The sequence below is a fragment of the Prinia subflava genome, chromosome 15, assembly GCF_021018805.1.
Source record: "Prinia subflava isolate CZ2003 ecotype Zambia chromosome 15, Cam_Psub_1.2, whole genome shotgun sequence".
NCBI classification, from domain to species: Eukaryota; Metazoa; Chordata; class Aves; order Passeriformes; family Cisticolidae; genus Prinia; species Prinia subflava.
In genome coordinates this window covers 15,119,252-15,141,045 of record NC_086261.1, presented here as the reverse complement: position 1 = coordinate 15,141,045, position 21,794 = coordinate 15,119,252, and the positions used below count along the sequence as shown (strand labels likewise).

The window sequence follows — 21,794 nt, the reverse complement described above, 5'->3', positions numbered from 1 at the left end:
GTATTGTGGCAAGCACTTCATAGGGACTAATTCAGAATCTGAATCCATTCATCTTACAAAGTAAGAGTCTGGCTTGATCATGGTGTGGGTACTCATGGGGTGAGCAGAACTGTGATGAGGGAGACCTGTATCAACTGTTTGACAAAATCCAGAGGCTGCCACTTGAATCAAGATGAAGAAACAAATGTTCAAATGTGTGAGAGGGCCTGGATGTTTCTTTTGTAAGGGGTTCTTTTATTGTTACAGAAGTTAATTCAGGTAAGCCGTGTAACGGATGATAGGAAGACAAAGCCTTTCCTTTACAAATCTTTAAATTGTTCTCTCTTTGTCTGAATTTGTTGGGGAAATTGACTTGATTGAATTTGCATGGCTGTAAGTAGATTAAGGTATTCTCAATATATTCAGGATAGTATTTCTGCCATTAAAAAAAGAATAGGCTATTTCATTATCAGCTGTTGCTCTCTTTACACCTAAAGAAATGGGAAAAAAAGGAGGCTGAGTTTCTAGTTTCTGAGTTTGTAATTGCTGAAATTGGGAAAAAAATCCCAATCACAGTGTCTGCCATGGGGCATTGTCTCAGTCAGCCAGTTAGACCAGGGTGAAAACAATGCTTTGGCCAGGCTGTAAATAAGGTAATGAGATCATTGCTGATGAAAACTGACAGTTCAATGACAGACACTGATTACAGCATCAGTCTGTTGCATTTTGTACAATAGATAATTAGCACAGGTAATGTCTAACATGGTGTAATGAAGGGTGGGCAGCAAGACCTGACAAGTCACCAAGCAAACAGAGTGAGGCTTCTCCTACCTGTACCTCACAAGAGACCTGTGCCCAGTCTCAAATTATTGCTCAGACACTGCAGGTGCATCACCAATGTTACTTAACAAATGTTAGCTTTCCTTTCTCGAACATATATCATCAATCTGGTAAGATTTTTTCTATTAAATTAACAATAAATGTGTAAAAAATGCAGGATTTAATGCAAAGCTGTGTACAGGACAATTTTATAGAATAGTGGTATACATGGCCAGCATTTATTGGATTTGGGAGCTGTGAACCATGCTAGTAGCTTTTGCAGTGGTTGGAAGGTACTTGATGCATTTGTGGGTTTTTTTCATGGTTTGGTTATTTTTATCAGTCAGGATAAGTGTTTATTAAGGAGTGATGTAAGATTTGATAAGTTTCAGCAGCTAACATAAATAGGCTGCAATGCAAAGTCCAGTGATAAATCAGTTACCCAGAAAAATTAAATTTAAATGCTTTTCTCAGAGGTCTTTCAGGGTTTCAGAACTCTGCATGGTGTCTGAAGACTTAAGCATTAATATTTAAATAGTGTATTGAGATTCTATAATGGAAGATCTTATTGAAGTGTAGAATTATTTGAAGCTCTCTAGAAATCTGGTGTCTGTAAAGAGTTAAATTTTTTTCTGTCATTGAGCACTCTGGAATCCACTTCAAAGATCTCTCAAAGTGCTAGCCTAATATTGCCCCTGTTCTTCCTTTCCATGTTCCTTCCCAAGACTGTAGCTCAGGGTGAACTTGCAGTGTTGGAGAGTCTGTGCAGTAGGTAAGGAAATGAGTAGTTTAAGCATGCAAGGGGAGGAGGAAATGGTAGGCAAGAAAAAGCAATTAATGCCCTGCTGGTATTTCTGTGCAAAAGGACATTCTTGTGCCTTTGATATGGACAACATTTAAGACAACCTTTTTCTTGCTAGGCAATGAATTTATAAAAATTGGGCCGTGTAGTTTCCTGCCATGCTTGGGGAAAGCTGAGCCGGAAGGACTGGCCCAATGGCTATGAAAGAAATGTACAGTGCTAGAACTCAGCATAGAAACACTGCAGACATGAAACTTTTCAACTGGATAATACAGATGGTTAGATTTCAATATGGAAAACCTGTTCTTGTGGGAAGAAACTACACTGTAACATAGCGTGTTATAGAAACTCATTTTTCTCATCTGAGAGTCCTTGAAACAGTAACTACAGAATGACTGTACATTCAGTTCTGGAACCTACCACCTCCTCCAGACATCTGAAAAAACAACTTCTGGTTATGAAAACCTTCTCCAATTCTGTTTGGATGTCACAGTGCCAGTAGCTATGCAAAAGCAACACTGGTTGCAGTCTCAACACTCTGTGGGAATGGCTTTTGGAGGACAGAGCCATTAGAGCAGACAGAAAATAAGGGAATCGAGCAGCAACGCTGTTCTAAGTCTTACCTTTCCTGGAGAGGGCTTCTCCTGCTGCTGCTGCTGCTCTGGGTGTGCATCTTGCTCTAATCCTGGGTTAGCAAGTCCCACAAGCAAGGCACGTTAGCAAACTGCTCCTGAGTGGTGTCTCTGTCAAACTCCAGCAGTCAGGCTGTCTCAGCAGAGTGGGGAAGAGGCTGAAAAGGAGAATACAGGCAAATGATCTTTAGCACAGTGTTGCTGGGGAGAAGTACATAGGTCACAGATTTTGTAAGAGTGAGCAGTTGTGGAAGAGGACACATTTGCATGAGTAAGAGAATTAGATACAAAGTAGAAATTAACTTCTCTTAGGATTAAGCAGAAGGCATCTGGATGTGTGTCTGGCATGCAGACATCAATTCTGGTTTTGGCTTGGAATCATACCACACTTCACCTCTGCAAATGGAACTTGGTGGCAGAGTTCCTGTAGTGCCCAGCTTGCAGCACAGCAAACACTCACTGCAGTACAAAGGAGCAGTAGGGTCCCCCAGGTCCCCAAGAGTTACATTTTTTTCAGCAACCTTTACAATGATTTCAGTCTTCCCAGAATACCAGGTATGTACAAAACCGATAGAATTTCCTGCTCAAAACTTGGTTTTTTAAACTTGGGAATAGCCAGGCTTATCATTAAATCCATAAGGCTCTTCTGAGGGTTTCTGGAGCTTAAACAAAAGACAGGGATAGAACTTTCATTTGAGATGTTGTCTCCTTGGAATGCCTGAAAAGAGAACGATTGTTAAGAAAGCAGGGTGCAAGGCTGTTTTGTTTGTGGATACATATAAAAATACAATCCTCTTTGATCTTCTGAAATTAGGAGCTGTATTTCAGCGTTCTAACCCAGCATTGTAGGGTTTGGTATATCCTGGCCATGTGGATTTTGGGTTCTGCAGTGTTCATAAAAACTTTAACAACATATCTTAACATGCAAAGGAAGCTAATATTTCTTTCTTTTTGCAAACTGTAAAGTCATTAATTGTTAATTATGGATTGAAGTGATGTAATTCAGATCTGAATCGTAGATCCCCCTAGTCTGGTTCAGCATTCCAGTTTAGTCCTCTCTTAACGAGGATTTTGTGGGCTTGGCAGAGTTAGGTTAACAGCTGGACTCTGGTCTTAAAGGTCTTTTCAGCCTAAATGATTTTATGATTCAGTATGTTATAAATAGTCAAATAGTTATAGTGTCTGTTCCCTTACTAGAAAAGATGCTCAGCTGCAATTATTCAGAGCATCCATTTCAGGTCTGCTGTTTTCAGCTGTCAGAGTTGGCTTCCTACCTTGCTGTGATAGTCAGTGAACCTCCCAGGAGAAGTAGAAAGCTTATTAAATAATTTCTCTGAAAATAGCAGTTGATTGGAAAGATCTCATTTTGATATGAGTAACAACAGTTTAATTGTCCCAAAGCAGTGAGTTGGTCATTTGTATTGTGTGTTTATTAGTTTTTATTCTCCATTATATTATTGCCTTTTATTTATTCTGCATTTCCAAGGACTCTGACACTTATGAAACATAATTGCACTTGATAAAAGCCATCCAAACACATGACAGGAAGTGTAGTTTGTCTTCCCTGGATTCACATGAATGTCTGAAACTAGAAATTCCAAGCTTGTGTGTACGTATCTTGCCATTTGGAATCTCCTGGGTGAAGCCAGGTGTGGTTGTCTCAGAACGTGACATTGCCAACAGAGGTTCCCATGGCAAGTAAGGAATGGGAATGCATTAGAGAAGTTACAGTCGGAGGGCATGAGAGTCTTAATTGCAGGGTAGAAACTATTTCTGTCAAAATATGATCCTTCTCTTGATGGCAACACACTTGTCAACTTGAGTGAAAGCTGGTTTAACTTCCTTGATTTCACTGTGTGAATCTGCTGGGGCAAATGTGACCACCAAAGTACCTAAACTGTGTTATTTGTGTCTGGCAGTTTCTGGGTTTCATTCCAAAACAGGATTTTCAGCCTGTCTAGTGCATTTCCCAATTGTTTTATTGCCTGTTATCCACCCTTAGTTTTAGCACATTTGAATAGAAAGTAAGGAACAATATTACAGTCAGCTGAGTGCAGAAGAAATTATAGGACACTTGGTGTAATTGCTGAAACTGGACTTGGCCAAAGTGTCAAACTGAGGTTTGGTTTTTGCTTGCAGTTCTTGTCATTGATCTGCTGGATGTAAAATGGCAGCACTGCTAGCACTGAAGCTGATTTCAATATATATGCCAAGGTCAAATCAAGACTGGCTTGATGTAATTAGATATGATGACGACTTGGTCATTTACTTCCTAATTAGTTCATATTTTCATATATGTATCATGGGGTTTTGAAATGATGGGGTGACGAGTCCTAGTCAGGGTTTTGGAGGTTTTTTGCCTTAAACTTCTTTCCAGAGTGCAAACAGGAGCAGCACATACAAAACACTTTAATCTTTTCTTACTATTACCTAATTCCACAGGGCAGTCCAGAGCAGCCATGATCCCTCCAAAACAGCCGAGGCAACCCAAGGGAGCTTTGGATGATGCCATTGCCTTTGGAGGACTGGCAGAGCAGGAGACAGTGAACAACTTGCAGCCAACGCCACCTCCACTGCCAAAGAAAACAATTCTGAGAGCTAACACAGAGCCAACTCCCCGAGATCTCCAGAAGCAGGCTCTGGAGAACAACCTGTGCATCATGGCCAATCCCACCTATGACATTGATACCAACTGGGAAGCAAGCAGCGCCTGCTCCTCGGTCAGCCTGGAGCTCAAGGTCCTGGACAACGAGTCGGGAGATTCCTTGGACAGGCCAACGGAGAAACTGAGGGCAACCACCTCGGCAACTAACAGTGTTTCCAGCCTAACCACTATCAGTATTAAGGACCGGTGTTCCAACAGCATGGAGTCCCTGACAGGGAGGCGCCTCTCGCAGGCCAAGCAGGGCCGGGGCGTCCAGAAGCCGCAGAGACAAGCACTTTATCGAGGCATCGAGAACAGAGAGGAGGTGGTGGGCAAGATCCGGAGCCTGCACGCCGACTCGCTGAAGAAGCTGGCGCTGAAGTGCGAGGACTTGTTCATGGCCGGGCAGAAGGACCAGCTGCGCTTCGGGGTGGACAGCTGGTCGGATTTCCGGCTCACCAGCGACAAGCCGTGCTGCGAGGCGGGCGACGCCGTCTACTACCCCGCGTCCTACGCCAAAGACCCCCTCAACAACTACGCAGTCAAGGTAAGGGGGGCTTGTGGAATGGCATCCCAGGGAATCGGTGGCAAACTGTGACAACAGCCATTCCCTGCACCACATCCTGTAGTGATAGGCCTGCTGCTGGCAGATGGGTGAGCAGTAAGATTCCCAGGAAACAGGCTCTTCCTTCTGTCCAGACCCATCTGTGGCATTGGTGTCTGCTGTTTAATTGCATATGTTTTTATTGCAGTTCCAAAACAACTGAAAGAGAAATCGACACATCTTAGTTTTTACTATGGTCATAGCTTAATGACATTTTCAAGGAAAAGCTTTATTATTTTAACGTGTGTCAGCAGTTTCTTGGAAACATGCAATAAAAAAATCCTTTGATTCACCTGCATGCAGAGGAAATTAAATCATTACTCCTAGTTAGGCAAGTTTTCCTAAAAAATGGAAAAGTTCTCCCTTTTCAGAGCCATGTAATTTTAAATGTAAATTCTAGGGTAATAGACCCTTCTGTTCCCATTCAAGGGCTTAGATTTTCACCAGTGCTCATTACCAGGCTTTCAAAAGCTCTGCCTAGCCATCAGTGTTTGCCTTACGAGTTCTTCAACTAACTCATTTACAGAAATAAGATTTACTAGTTTTACTGCTAATACATGAGTGCCTAGCTGTCAGCTATCTCACCAGATACTGTTATTTCATGGACATTTATATAGGCAGTTCTTTCTGAGTGCTGTATCTCTACATTTCTCAATGCTTATCTGGTAGGAAGATAGTGAGAAGGACAGCTGAGACTCCTAGCACTGTCAGACTTCCTGTGTGACCTTGAGTAAATCACTGAACTTCTGACTCCTCCTTGTTGAAACTGAGATAAAACATTTATTGCCTGACACAGATGTGAGGCCTGAGCTGTTATTCCTTATATTTGACATTCTCACAAGGGAGGTGCTTTACAGGAACAAAATGTTGTTACCACTCCTGCATGACTGTTTAGAAGTAAGATATAAAAAAACTGAAAGGTAAGATTGGTGCAGCTAATATATTTTTCTGAAACCTGAAAAGGCACCTTTTAATGGAAGTATCTGGGTCTAACCATTTATATTGTGTTAAGGACTTCTTACTGGATGTGAAATGAAATACAGATGTCCTGGAGCTGCCATGTGCAGTGGTACTGAGCAGCCAAGGAAGAACCAGCCCATGAGCATACCTGGCAGTCAGCTGTGGTTCAGAATCAGCATCTGGCATTGCTCGTTGCTGGCTTGGAGGGTTTTGCTTTAATACAATGATGCAGAAGGATTGCTTCTAGGGCCCAAAGTGGTGTTTTTCTATATAGGCAGGTTTGAGTTATCACTAATGTGATATCTCTTTGCACCTCACGGATGTGCCTTTAAAGTATTCCTTGACAGGCAAGACCTGTGTCATTATTCTGTTATCTCCTGTCCTCCAAAATACATTTCCCTTGTAGAGAGCCAGAGACAAGAAAGAACAGCAGTACAACATGGTCAAATAGGTGCTAAATTTTCTTTTTCATCATTCAGGTGTCTTAAAAATAGTTCTCTGACTAACAAGGTTTATTGCATTGTAATAGATGTGAGTGAAGTATCCACAAAATATCCTTTAGCTGGAGGTCACCAGGAACTGCTGTGCTGCTAGGATGAGAGGAAAAGTTCCTCTTGAAAATATCCCCCCGGCACTTAATGTGATGGAGGAAGGTGTTGGCCCCCAGTTGATCTTTGACTTATAAGCCGTAGGTCTAGGATCATATTTGTCCAAAAGCTCATAACCACAGACTGCTGTTTGATTACACAGAGATTTGGGGAATTTAGCTTTAACAAATAGGCTGGTTTTTACTACCAGGGGTGTTCTTTGTGTGAGCCAAATTACACAGTAATCTACCTTCAACAAATAACCTATGTCTTCCTGCCACTTTAAATCCCTCATCTCCAAAACAGGGTGGAAAAAGCAGTGAGATGAAAATTACTGGTGTGCCAATTGAATCCAAAACAGTCTTCCTGTTATTTTGGGTGAAGTCTTAGAAATACACTTTGAAAGTCTATCTGGAGCTGCATCTCTGGACGGTGTAAATTAATGTAGCTCTTTTGAGTTTTGCAGAACTACCCAAGCAACACTGGCTAAGAATTGAGACAGTTCTTAAGTTTTATGAATTTAATATTAGATCTAGAAACAATGTCATAATGAGATTTTTAAAAATATTATTCTCTTTGTAGAAAATTAGAGATTCACCCTCAAACAGTGCTAATAGTCTTGATACATAAAATTGGCATTTTAATACTCTGTCTCCAAAAATAGAATTACAAAAGCATTGTTAAAAATTCAGCTTTGACCATTGAACTACTGCTGAATTAAATTTAGAACAATGAATGATTTGTAGAGGTGAATGTAGCAGTGCACTTCTACATTCTGCTGGTTTCACCAGTAAAAGACGCTCTGATAAATTTGGTGGAGAACGAGCACAACTTGTTCTGTTGGGGTGGATATAAGAGGAAACATTCATAGGAGTGTGTTGTTTCACAGCACTTTATTACGCTTTTTCCTTCAACTCTCACCTAATCTGCTAGTAAACACCCAGTGCAAAAATAGCTGCAGGAAGCCATGTGGAAATTATTTTGACTGAAACATTAGAAATAAAACCAGTGCATAAGTCGTGATCAGAGAAGTACTTTTCCAAATGGAAAAATATAAGTTCCCTTTCTAGAAAGGTTTCCATAAAATTCCAGACCCTGAGTTGTTTTTCTTTCACCTAAGTGCAGTACCACCTTCTAAGCAGCTGGTAGATCTGGGGCAATATGGATAAACATTCCCCTGAAACCACAGTAATTATCAGTAATTCCAAATATGTGGTGAAAAGGTTACACCAAAGTCAAAGCAGCCCAGAGCACCAGCAGATTGGACGAGTTCTGTTTTTACTGTCCTGACACAAATTGAGTAAGGCACTGATATGGCAGGGACGTCTTTTATTAAAAAATAAATGAATAAATTTGATTACTCAGAAGGAATAACAGACAATATAACTACTGTGTCAGTGACATAAACTACTTCCACTTTCAGTATTAAACTCTCAAAGCAGACACTGTCCTGTATCACAGGCTGACTCACAGAAGCCATGATTCAGAGTCCACACAGAAAAACAGCCATAAACCCCAGCTGGCTCTGGCCCCAGGCACGTGTGGCAATGCTGGTCAGGTGGGGTAACAGGAATTGCAAAGGTGCAAACAGCTCCGAAGGAGCAGCTCGAATTTATTGCTTTGATTGCTGCAGGGCAGCAGAAGTTCTCCTGGCAGTAAAACCTCAGGATTCCTGGTAAGGGTCATGTCCCAGGTAGAAAACAGGAATGCAGAAGTAAGCAGCAATGGGCTGAACCTGGCTGGCAGTTTTATATTGCAGATGACAATTATTTTCTAGTCATGTTTAGTTTATCACAGTGTGCTAAAGTGGTTTTATTTGGTAATTCAGTTTCCTAGTGGAGCTTCCTGTCAGAAGCACTGCTAAAGGTTGTCCCAGAACTTTGTGCTTCAGATCAAAACAAAGCAATGCACAACTTCCAGCCCATTCCCAGTTGAGTCACAGCAGAATAGAATTCCGTGTTTTGGCACATCGTTAAAAGTCAAAGCTCTATTCCAAGGCCAGATCAAGAAAATGAGGTCAATCAGAGATCAAACTGGCCTCCTTGGAAAACAAGGTTGTGCCAAGAACAAGCTATCAATTTGGGATTAGCAAGCTTTCATTCTACACAGAATTTCATTTGCAGTTGTCCCTCTGTGCAATACAACAAAGTGGCACAGATGGTACAGTCTTTGTGATCTTCTGTGTTTCTCATTTTCAGCACTTGTAAATTCATTTCCCACAATATTCATCGTGCTTTAAGTTCACTGATGCCGTGTAAAATGCATAGGACAGAGTGGAAATGAGATTCCCTGCTGGGAAAGCTGATGGCACAGTAGGCTATGGGACTCATAAAGGAAAAAGAAAAGCTAACACACAACATTTTGTAGAAGCTCTGAAACATTCCAATCCTGCATCTTGGGCTGGGAGCACTGAGGAAAATTGAAATGGCAAGATATAAAGAAACCTGTCCTGTCCCTCTAAATGTGACAGACATTTAGTTCATGTGGATGCATTAAAGAAAAATACATGATGACAGTGCATTCCACTGAAAAGGAAGATGCATACTTTGCATTCCTTCCTACTTGTATTCTCCTTTTTTCTCATTGCTTTCTTGCATCATATGGAAGGGGTTTTCACAAACATTGCTTCATCTTTTGAACAACCGGCTCTTTATCAGCTCATGAAATAAGGCAGCCAAGCCCTTATCAACACCTTCATCCAGCTGTTATCACATGCCATATCTTCAGAGCTTGGCTGGATGTATTTCATTAAAGCAAATGGTAAATGACTGATCCTACCTTCTGTGTTAGTGTTTTAGTCAAAGTATTTTCACCCTTTGTTCCTGTGCCAAAAAATAGGTATTCAGCATACTCTATATATAAAAGGCAACAGGATTTCCATCTTTTTGAGTAGATGACTGCAACAGACAAAAGCTTTAAAAATGCAAAGGAAACTATACTGTATATTTTTTCCCAGCCTTGACACAGAATTAACCATCACAAGCAGAAAAGCAGCTCTGTGTGCACTCCTTTAGCAATTTGTCACTAGCAGATGAAAATACTTGCTAGAGAGGCCAATAAATTTCCCAATTTGTTCCCTAAATTTTTTCAAATGTAAATACTGACGTTAGTCACACAACTTAGACTCCAACTCAAACCATTTTGAAAGTTTTAAATCTTCATTTGATGGTCATTCAGATGGTAGTTTTAGGTGATAGTAGTTATTCCAGTACAAAATTGCTTGGACGGGAACAATTACCCAGTGACGGTATTAAACACCAGTTTTCACTATCGCAAAATGGTAATATAAAATAGATTTCTGAGTAGAACCTGCAACGTAAAATAATGTGAACAGTGCAATGTAAAACCGCAGGACTTACCTGAACATTAGCTTACAGGAACCTCAGATTACTGCAGGTCTGTCTTCTAGAAGCTGCTTTATGAATTCAGACAGGAGTCTGATTTGTTATCACACTCTCAGTTTGGGTGCTGCCTCCAGACAGCCCAGCTTTCCCTTCCTCCTGACAATTGCAGAGTGCCCAGTGTACAAATTTTAGTGTTTGTGTAGTCAGCAATTTAAGCAGTCTGTAATAACCCAGCTGCCTCTTCAACTTCCCACTTCATGGTGTTTGTAAACAAAAAGCAAGAAGCAGAAAATACATCAGGAATCAGATCTCAGCTCCTTTGTTTTTGTAGATATTGAATGCAGGTTCATGTACCCATCTACTTCTCTGTATTAAACAGAGAACTGCAAATGTCCCAAAGCCATTTGTGGCCAATCACTATTGGCCATTTGTGGGATTAGAGACTTTTTCCCTATATTGGTGAGATTCCTTAACAGCACAATAAGGAGGGAAAATCTCTTTTAATGAATGCAGTCATTTTAGTATTGGTTTTAATCATGATACTATTTAGTATTTAATGTCTGGTTTGTTGATCATTTAAATTTTGTTTTATTGATATAGAGGGGAGTCTGAAACAAGACCTCATACTTAAGAACTGATCTGGGGGAAAGTTTGGCCCTGCTGTGGCTTCATAGTTGAGAGTGGACATTACTCTGAATGTTTTTGAGAACACATGGAATTAGTAATGTAACTTAATTTCCTGTGAAGTGTTCTGAGGATCATTGTGCACAAAGCTCTGTTCTGCTGAATGCTGGAGAGGTCTCAGCTGGAATACTGAATTCATCATCTTCAGAAAGATGTAATACATGGGGAGAATCCAGAAAAGAACAACAAAAATCAGAGGAGGATCAGGAATAAAGATAGGAGAAGTAAGGGCTGGGTATTTTCAAAAATAAAACAAAGAACATGGGAAAAGTTACATTTTCCCCAGTTATAAAGGTATTGTGTTCAAGGATGGGAATCCGGAATCAATTTTTAGCCAATCAGCAAGGAGAAGGGCTGTTATTTTAATCTGAAGTAAAATTGACTTAGGATTGAGTACTGGGAGGAAAGATAAAGAAGACAGAGAAGCAGAACTGTTTGGGGGCGGGTCTAGTAGGCTGGAGAGGTATTTCTCAGGGATGACCAAACAGATGAGACTGGCTCAGGAAAAACATCCTCTGCACCAACAGCTGGATGCCTGTGGATGCAGATATGCATGGCCAGTCATTTCTAAATTAGAAGAAGCTATTACCACATCTGTAGAGCATGGATGAAAGTGTGCTTTTGTACTCTCACAGTTCTGGGATTGGCCATGCTTTCTAAAATGAGGGAACCAAAGCTGATTTTGAGAGGTACAGGTCCTATCTCCAATTTTAACTGAAGCAGTAGTAAATTTGAGAACCTTCTCTGAAGTAAGTAAGAAAAAGAGGCTGCCTAGGGCTAAAATTAGAAGCTAGGAAAAAGTCTTGATTCCTTTGCTTTTCTTTTTCTGTTGGCAAGGAGAAATCCTTTTCATAAACTTTCTTTAAAGCCTTATGTTTACCAAACTGAGAAGTGTATATTGTTTTCAGAGCACATACTTTGTGGATTATATATTCCTAGCAGAATATCAGTTTTAGCTGACTGGTGGCACTTGAAATCCTCCATGGATGAAGAAATAGAGTGCAGTAGCTAAGGCCAAGTGTGGTTCTCAACATTTTTTGTCAGCAAATAAGCTTGACTTTGAAATTAAACTCTTTCAGAGTGAGGTTTGTTTTGTTTTTCAATTAGGTCACTTAATTTTTTTAAAAACTAAAGGCTGAATTACAACATGCTGAGCCTTTTCTGCAGTTGGAATTGAGTATTCCCATGGCTGGCTGTGCAGGAAAAAAGGCCATGGACTTGACTGAAGAGCACAGAAGATGGAAAAATTTTGTTTTCCTTCATAGCTCTTCTCCCAGTCAGATTTGATACACACCATGTCTGTACATTCAACACATATATATGGGTCTGTTTTGTGGGCAGTATAAAGTATTTAATCAGTCTGGGGACTTCAGTCTCAATCAGCTGGCATTTTCTTTTCCTGTGTAAGTCAAAGGTTATTGCTATATTTTTGCCTCTATAACCCTTGAGAGAAGGAAACAGTGGGCACACATGCCACTGAGAACTCACTTCACCTCCAGCAGGGTAAAATACATTTGAAAATTTAAATGAGCAAAACAGTGTAATCCTTACACTGTATAAACAGGGTAAGGATTAACATTTCCTCCCATAAATAAAATTGACTGGGAAATGCATTTTTCAAATCAGTTTTGTGTGTCTGTGGCAGTTACAAACAGTCAGTTTTAGTATCCATAATGAGTAGGGAAATGTAAGTGCTGGTGAAGTATGGAGATATGCACAGTCTCAAAGACAAGAGGACAATCAGAATGTTGGTACAACTTTTGGCTTGAGTTCCTATGGTTATCTCACAGTGCAGTTTTCTGATCAAGTACCATAAAAGATTAAATCTCCCATTTATATTTCTTAATCAAATAAGCATGTAATATATGAAAAATTTATGTGTGCATTACTGAAAGGTAGGTTTATAACTTACCTGCAGAAGTTCTGAGAAGGGGAAAAATGAGAAACAGGAAGAAGAGTCACCTGATGTTTTCATTTGGGGCTAGGATGAGATCTGGGTTTCTTGGTGGTGGTGACTGTATAACAAATGCTGACTTGTAATAACCTTACTAATGCGGCTTTCCTTGGTTTCAGACATGAGCTAAAGGAAGCTATAACTTCATCTAGAGAGAGATGACTTCCTCTTTTTTATTCTCTGAGCTTTGCACTTAAAACCTGTTGGTGTATTATAGCAAGTGAATATTTAGACTCTAACCATGTAAAAGATTAAAACACACACTTAACCTTACATGCTTTGAATGATCTCTCTGAATTTAGTAGAACTTAGGTTAATATGCAAAGGTCAACACAGCTGAGTCTTAGTAATTTTAATCAGTAAATGCCTTAGAAACAGAGGCCCTAATAGGGCTTTTTCCAGTGACTTTTGTCAGGGGTTGGAGCTGCCAGTTGTTATGGCAGTGCAAACAATTAATAAGGATAATTACTATGTTGATAATGTATATATCAATAAGATACTTCTGGACATAAATACCCCTATATATGGCAAAAAACAAACCACATGCTTTGGATCTTGATAACTGATTAAAAGCAATTAAGGCAGCATGTTCTAATGATCATCCATTCATCACCTGAGCCAAGTCTGCCTGGCAGCAGGCTGTGCCATGCCCACATACATCCTTCACTGCAGACACACTGCTGCAGCTCATGGATTTCAGTTCCAGTGAGCAAGGAGCAAACATTGGTCACCCAACTGACACGGGTTGGTTGACTTGTTATGCCATGCTAACTCAGCCACATGCATTTGGTCAAATATTGAATGCCTATTTCATTGTATCCCCCACTGCTTTTGATTATTTTTATCTTGTTCAAGCTTCACACAAAGTAGAGAGAACTTGTAATAAAATGATACAGATAAACAAGTAACTGTACAAAAGCTTTGCTGTGCATTTACCATGTATCAGCTGCTGCTCTGATTAAAAACCGGAATTGTATTTTCCATTGGATCTTCTGTGCAGAGGGAGAGATGCCTGCATGTATTGCTCTGCAGTTGCTCACTAGCCAATGAAAACTGTTTGGGTGCTTTAAGAGTGTCTGCCAAGGTCAGTTCATTAAAAAAATGTTCATTGTGCATTTTGAGGCCTAGACTGGAGATCTCATCAACTAAGTACATATTTAAAAAACGATATGGAATTTGGAAATTAAAGAATTATTCTGTTCTGTTTCTTTCCCCAGATTTGTAAGAGCAAGGCTAAGGAATCCCAGCAGTATTATCACAGCCTGTCTATCCGGCAGAGCCTGGCTATCAACTTCAACATCCAACAGGACTGTGGCCATTTCCTTGCTGAAGTGCCAGTTCGGCTCCTTCCATGGGAGGATGACGATGCACCGGACGTGGAAGAAGAAGAGCAGGAAGAAGGGGAGAAAACCCCTGAGCAGAAGGACAGAGACACCTCTCCCGCTGCAGAGGCGTCCCACAGAGACAGCCCCGGCAGCCAGGGCACCATCAGCAAGCCCCGCAGCCGCGTGGTGGTGATCACACGCGAGGTCCCGCACCTGACAGTGGCCGACTTTGTGCGCGAGTCCGCGCCCCGCCACGCCAAGAGCCCCGACCTGTACGAGAGACAGGTCTGCCTGCTGCTCCTGCAGCTGTGCCTGGGCCTCGAGCACCTGAAGCCCTATCACATCACACACTGTGACCTGCGCTTGGAGAACCTGCTGCTGGTCCACTCCAGGCCGGGAGGCAGCCCCCTGAGCCCCGAGGCCACAGAACCCAGTCCCAGCACTGCCTGCCCAGCCAGATTAATTGTGAGCAACTTCTCCCAGGCCAAGCAGAAGAGTCATATGGTGGATCCTGAGGTCCTACGGGACCAGTCCCGCCTGGCTCCAGAAATCATCACTGCAACGCAGTACAAGAAGTGTGATGAGTTCCAGACTGGCATCCTCATCTATGAAATGCTGCACTTACCCAACCCCTTTGATGAGAATCCAGAGCTGAAAGAGAAGGAGTACACTTGTGCTGATCTCCCCAAGATTCCTTGCCGTTCCCTCTACTCTCAAGGCCTTCAACAACTTGCCAGCTGCCTGCTGAATCCCAACCCTTCAGAGAGGATCTTGATATCGGAAGCCAAAGGAATCCTTCAGTGTTTGCTTTGGGGTCCACGTGAGGACTTGTTTCATGCTCTCAGTACGTCTTCCAACCCCTCACGGAGAGACGCTATACTTCAGAACTGGCTCGATATTAAAAGGACGCTGCTGATGATCAAGTTTGCAGAGAAGTCCTTGGAGAGGGACTGTGGAATTATTCTGGAAGACTGGCTTTGTTGTCAGTATCTGGCTTTTGCCACTACAGACTCACTTCAGCGCATTGTGAGACTCATGAAGCAGCACTAGTTGTAGAGCCTGTTGCTTTTCGTGAAGCATCCCCACCTCTGCCCCAGCCCTCACTCCAGCCTGCACTAGGGCTCACACTTTGTACAATTGTTACAAAACAGCCTAGACATCAAAGCCAGCAACTCTGAGCAAATAGGTTCTAATTGGAGAAATTGCATCCTGTATCAAGTATGACAGAAACTTTACTTTTTTGCCAGGCCTGCTAGGGATTGATCACATACACGACTGCATTTGGATCAGACAGTATGTAACATATCTGATATGTAACAGTATGATTCATATCTGGCTGAAAAGGAGAGCAAGCTTTGATACCACTATTTCTACCACTGCAGTAAACAAACTGCCCTCTTGTTCTGGGTAGTTTCTGTCATTTCCTACATAGCATTGATTAGTGAATAGCAGTGACCATGAGCAGAGACGGATTAGTGGGGAATGTGAGATGAATTCTCCCATGCCAGAGAACACTCATTGCTTTCACTCCACATGCCACACATTTCCTCTCAGCTTTGTCAGTCCCCCACAAGCAGGCTGTGCTCCTCTCTCCTTTGCTCTCAATCAGATCCTGATCTTTCTCTTACACTTCACACCATCTGTACTTTCCTCCCCAGATGTGGTTTTCCCACTGACCACGGCAAGTGTCAGTGGGCAGTAAGCACCTGTGTTTAGTCCTCTGCCCTCCTCCTCTGCCTCTCTGCCTCCCCATATCCTTTCTAACCATGGATCCACGATTTCATCCATGCTGCCTTACTCAGACCCTTAGTTTGAGACCTGTGCATTAAAAAACAGAATATGCACACTTTGTCTATGCTATTTCCTAGGCAACTTTCACCTTTCAATGGTTGATGTACTGTAGCCATAACCACATTTATACAAGAACAGTACAACACATGGTGGGCCATTGAAATTCCCCTTCTGTCACAAAAAGCACTAAAGCCTGACTTGAAATGGACAGGACGTACATAACCTTCTCTGACAATCACTGCTCTGAATCAGGGATGAAAATAAAAGCCACCTCTTCTGTTTTGCTTTGGTCTGCTCTTGTCACTTATGCCATACTGCAAAGTGAGACTGAAATTGGCTCTGCAGGTTTGTTGGCAGGAGATAGAAATGTTTGGAGCTTATCTCTGTGTAGCTATCAAGCAACATGGAGACACTTTTACTGCAGACACTGTTCTATGAAGGGAAAAAAACGGGGCAAAAACACTGTTGTTTAATTATTGAGGGAGCTGTTGAGTTTGGCAGCCATGACCAACAGCATCATGATCCACATTTCCTGCAGCACTGCTTGGCTGCCCATCTCTTGTCTGTTGTAACCAGTGTTTTCTAATGTTGCTATAAACAACACCCTAAAAATGGAACGTTGTCAGAAGAGCTCACAGACTGAGTTTTGGACTAGAGCAGGAATTAGTGAGGATTGAAGAGTCAGAATTTTTAAAATCTCAACCTGAAGGAGCTTTTTCACTTTTAGAGGCCACTGCTGACTTCTTCCATGCCCTATCAGCCATTTCTCATGGAACCTCTGTAGAGACAATATCTTTGCTCAGTATTGCTAGGCTAGGAGTTGTTTCCTGAATTGCTCTGAAGAATGGATCTGGATGCAGGGGGAAAAGCGATCCCGAATATTCTGACCTGGGTGATGGAAAGCAGACAGCCCTAGTTATGAGCCTGTGCTTCTCTCCTATGGATCTATGTGCAATTCTTGTATTATTTTTAAAGCTGTACATTACAGTGTTCACTTTACACACCAGCCTTTATGCTAGATCTGCAGCCCCTTCCTTTACTTTCCTGGCACATAAATGCACAGATATCCATGTGTTCTTTTTGTGGATTGATGTTCCATTTTAATTGTTAAAACTGTGAGGAATCAGTTCACTTCAGCCTTGAAACAAATAGCCACTTTATACAGCATATGCATTCTTGGACCAGATGCATGGAAACGGAACAAACAGTCCTGCAGGCTTAAAGTCAGCGAAAGCAGCTCTGGATCCACGCCGTACATCGAGGGGTTGACGTGTCTGTTTTATTCTTCTCTGGCACCTCTCAGAGCTCAGCTGAACAGAGTGTGGAAGCCTACATCGATTGTGCCATAGTATAGACTGTCTTTGTGACCGTTCTCAAGATTTTTTTGAAACTTCTGATGATTATTCTTTTGTTTGATTCACCTGTATCAGTGAAGGATCAGGCAAGGATAAGGGTAATATATTTTAATGTGATATGTATGTTTTTCTTTCTCTTTTGGCAAAAAGGTTAGGATGGCGGCATTGATGCAGAAAAACAGGACAGTGCATTCAAAGCCCAAGTGCAATGTATGTAGTTGAAGTACTTCCTCTACATCAGGAAAGAAAGTTTCTACACTACTGCTGAGCAGCTCGTAGAAGAACCTTTACAAAGAATCTCCCGTTAAGCACAGCCCTGCTTTATCCAACACAGGAGGGTAATGCTCCCATAGTTCACATACACCAAGCATGGCAAGTCACTTGTGTACTACCTACTAGCTGTTAGTGACAGTGTGCCGAGCTGCCAGTGGGGCTCCTTGTTCTCTGTGGTCTGGTTTTGTGTTTGTTCCGTAGTGTGTGTGTGCTCCTGACTTCTCAGCTAACTCAGATAGGCATAGGAGTAACTCTTGGACCACCTGGCATTGCGGTGGGGCGATCCCTTGAAGCTTCTGGGTGTTCCCATGCTTAGGGACATGTGTTCCCACTGTCACTTTGATGTCAACACGCACATGCAACGTTGGATTTTGAATGTTGTACAAACGTACGTATTAATGCAGCTGGTCCAACGCCTTTGTAGCTCTAGCTATCTAATTTCTGTTTGTATCTTTTGTGATGAACAATACTCATTTTAGCTCTGCAGTATAATCAAGCATGGATAGATGTTCACTACCAACCTCCTTCTTGTGCAGCACTGGGTAAACTTTAGCGATTTGTAATGTTGTGTGGTTTTTTTCTTTAAAAAAGAATGAATGGTCAATGTAGTCAAACCTGATTTGGCCTGAGCTCTTCCTTGAGGAGCTTAAGGCTGACTTTGCAGATCTGCCCATAACTGATGCAACTGTGTTTGTGGTGGTTCTCCATCCTGGCACCGGATTGTGCCACGTAAATACACAAGAATGTATGCATTAAACTGATTGTAAACAAATCCTAAGAATGCTACAGCATAATTGCTAAGCAAAAGGAAAAAAACCCGCTCTGTTTGTAACAGGATCCTGTGTATGGCAGGAACAAAACCCCTGGCTGTGCATGTTAGAACATACTTGAATATGTGCACAGATCTTGAATTTTTTTTAGCAATGTCGCACTTTCGGTTGAGCTCAAGAAATAGGAAGAGCTGCAAATCTAAGATAACAGTATTGACTGTAAATATATATTTTTCTATTAATAAAAGCTGTCATTCAAATATTTTTAACATGAGCTCTAATGATTTTTCCAGTAGAAACTAATTTCTGGAAAAATCAAATGCTTGTTTGAAGAATTATGGTGAGTAGTTTCTGATCCTTTTAGAGCCATTAAAACCCTCTCTGATATTACAGAGAGAGCACAGTGATTGGATTCACAATGTTTAGTGCCTTGTCAAAAACCTGAAATGTAGCTGGTCAGTTGGTGGAAATCCTATTCTTTTCATAACAGCCCTAGAATTAATACTGCCCATGTAAAGATGCAAAAGACTTTACAAAATGAAATGCTGTACTTTGTATGATACTGGGTTGATCTATTCCATAAGACTTGTGTGAATGGGTTCCTTTCAGTTGTTTGTAGTACAGCATAACAAAAGTAGTAACAAAACTGTGGGCTTTCAAATTTGGGATCTGCACAGGGAGATCAGTGGATAGCCAGTCAGTTGTTCAGCCTGGCCAGGCCTCAGGAGAAGCCTCTTGCTCTGACAATCTGCTGCAGACACTGGGCCCTGGCGAGGGGCAGGATCGCGTTGGTGGGGAGCAGCAGGGAGGGTGGAATGTGCTGCTCCTGCTGTGGGTGCTGGGGTGCTGCACCTCCCTGGCTGTGTGAGAAATGCAAACCTCTGTTCAAACAGGAGTGCAGGAAGAACTGCTCCTGAGGTGGTGAGGAAAGTGGGTTAGTTTGAATTTCTTGAATGGAAATTACAAATTATCTGTCAAACCTCAGATCTGATCCAGTCAATATGCATAACCAGGTAAATATAAAGAAACTCTACTAGTAAAAGCTTGCCTACAAATTTTTAGGAATGAGGGAGTCCAGAATTTTCTTCTGGAGCCCCTGGAATGTCCAAATGCAGAACCCTGGTGTCACTTCAGTGTTCAGACTGATGAAACCAGTAACTCCAGCCAGGATACCATGTTGCTGCCCCAGAGAGAAGAGTGCAGGTAACATTTACAAAAACATTCCACCTTAAATCTTTTATGCTCCACACATCCCACCCACAAGGTATGAATGGATCTTCTTGACATGTTAACACAGGAGAATTCCTGTGTGTTATATAGAAAAATATATTATTTAAATAAAATATGTGTGTTAGGGTTCAGCTACTTGCAGAATTTATTCAGCAGCTTCACACTGTAGGTCCTTAATTTTAACATGTATTTGCTGCTGAAATAAAATGGATCTGTTTCTGAATTCTTGTGCTGAGATTCCCATCTAAATTAATTTTTTTGTTTATAATAACAAATCCATATGTAAATATAAATTAAATTATCCTGTTTTTATTTAAATCAATTTTAAGTTTTCTGAGGGATACAATAGAAACTGAGTCAGACCTTTAAATGCACTTTCTTTCCCCCCTTTCTCCAAACTGACTGTTTCTCAGTACAAACAGTACTTAACTGCATGACTAGACCATCAGTTTTACTCTGATTTTGCAGAGGTGGTGCTGGTTCTTTAAAACTCCTTCTAAGACCTGGAGCACAAAGCCCTTCAGCCAGTGCAGAGAGAGATGTGATTGTGGTTTAGTTATGCAGTAAGATAACATCAAAGAAGTACAGAATAGAATTTTAAATACCTCTATAAAAATACACCTGTGGAAATACGCTGTAAACAATCATGTGGATCACAAAGACTTCAAGAGAAGAATACACAAAAAATACTTTCCAAAACACTGGGGAGAAATTTCTTAAGGGCACCCTCAACTCCAAAAGAAGGAGCAAGTCTTTTTCCCTGCTGTGTTGCAGAGAATTTCTGCTAGACATTTGTATGGATTTTCTTATTCGGCTGGATGCAGTATTAGAAGGAAGGTGATTTTGAGTAGGTGTAGAATGTAATTTAAATAATTCCCTGTAAGTCTCCTTGCATTGGTGCTCTACTCAGCATTTACCTGGAAACCACAGAATGCTCTCAGATCAAGCAGAGTTGCCAGTGAGAAATGAAATACTCAAGTTACCTGTACATAAGCATTTTACCACTCTACAGAATTTGAGGATTTGGTTTGTACTTCAGATTTAAGATTTTTTTTTTCATAAATTTAAGGTGAAGATTTCAGGGATTTAGAAGAGGTTGGAGCATTTTTTATATGGAGGAAATATTTGTTCATAAATATATATATACATACATATATATGAGTGCATGTGGGCATGTTTTAATATATATGTATGTATATGAATTTTATATCCCAAAAGTATTCTTTGCCCCTTTTTGCTTGAATATATATATATTATATATTGTATATATAATATATATTTTAAGAGTGTGTAAATTTTAATATAGTCATTTCATAAATAACACTTCTTCAAAAACTACTCAAAACTTCTGTTTCCTTGTCCTTTGGATTGTTGGTATAAGAAGGTTTTGCAGTTGAAATCCTTGGGTTTTTTTCTTTTAAAACTTAATTATGCTGAGCATTTAAGAATATGTTCTTGTTTTTAATAAAAGGGGGAAATTTATTTTTAAATTAGGGACTCCAAAATCAGTGGACTTTTATAAATGGGATTTCTTTAAATGCCTTGAATAAGGGATTTTTTTTTAATTTCTTTTTTTCAGTTCCATTCTTGTGGGTAATTTGTATTTGGAATTCCTGGTTGCATTGCTTTATCTGGTGCTTCATATTGATATTTACACATTTTTATATCAATAGGTATATAAACTTCAAGCCTTCCTTTGTGATCAGGGGCAGTTACACTCTGGTTTGCTGTGGTACTTTGCTGTGTACTCTGTGGCATTCATGTTACTGTGTAAATAAACTAGTTTTATTACACTCAAAATCAAACTTGCAGTTGCCTAATTTTTCTCCCTTCCTAGGTAATGAGACAAAAACGTGTATTTCTGAGGCAAATGCACGTGGCCAGTGCAGCACAGGGTTTATTGCAGAGCAGCTGGTTTGCAGCAGCAGTGCAGGTGTGGCAGTGCTCACCTGGGCGAGGCTGCGGCCCCGTGGTGGCCCCACAGCCCGGCTGAGGAACTCCGGACACTGCCCCACCTCGGGCATCTGCCCCCAGAGCCTCA

At 41.1% G+C, this 21,794-nt stretch overlaps 1 protein-coding gene across 3 annotated transcripts in view; it reads left to right on the top strand.

The window, feature by feature from the left end:
* Positions 1-21,558, top strand: part of PEAK1 (pseudopodium enriched atypical kinase 1) — a 109,102-nt gene extending 87,544 nt beyond the window's left edge. For all 3 annotated transcript variants that reach the window (XM_063413043.1, XM_063413044.1, XM_063413042.1), the window contains 2 exons: positions 4,675-5,423; positions 14,227-21,558. In XM_063413043.1, the coding sequence (XP_063269113.1) occupies positions 4,675-5,423; positions 14,227-15,384 (1,907 nt within the window). In that variant the 3' untranslated portion in view covers positions 15,385-21,558. The remainder of the gene's footprint in view (positions 1-4,674; positions 5,424-14,226) is intronic.
* The last annotated feature ends 236 nt before the right edge of the window (positions 21,559-21,794 follow it).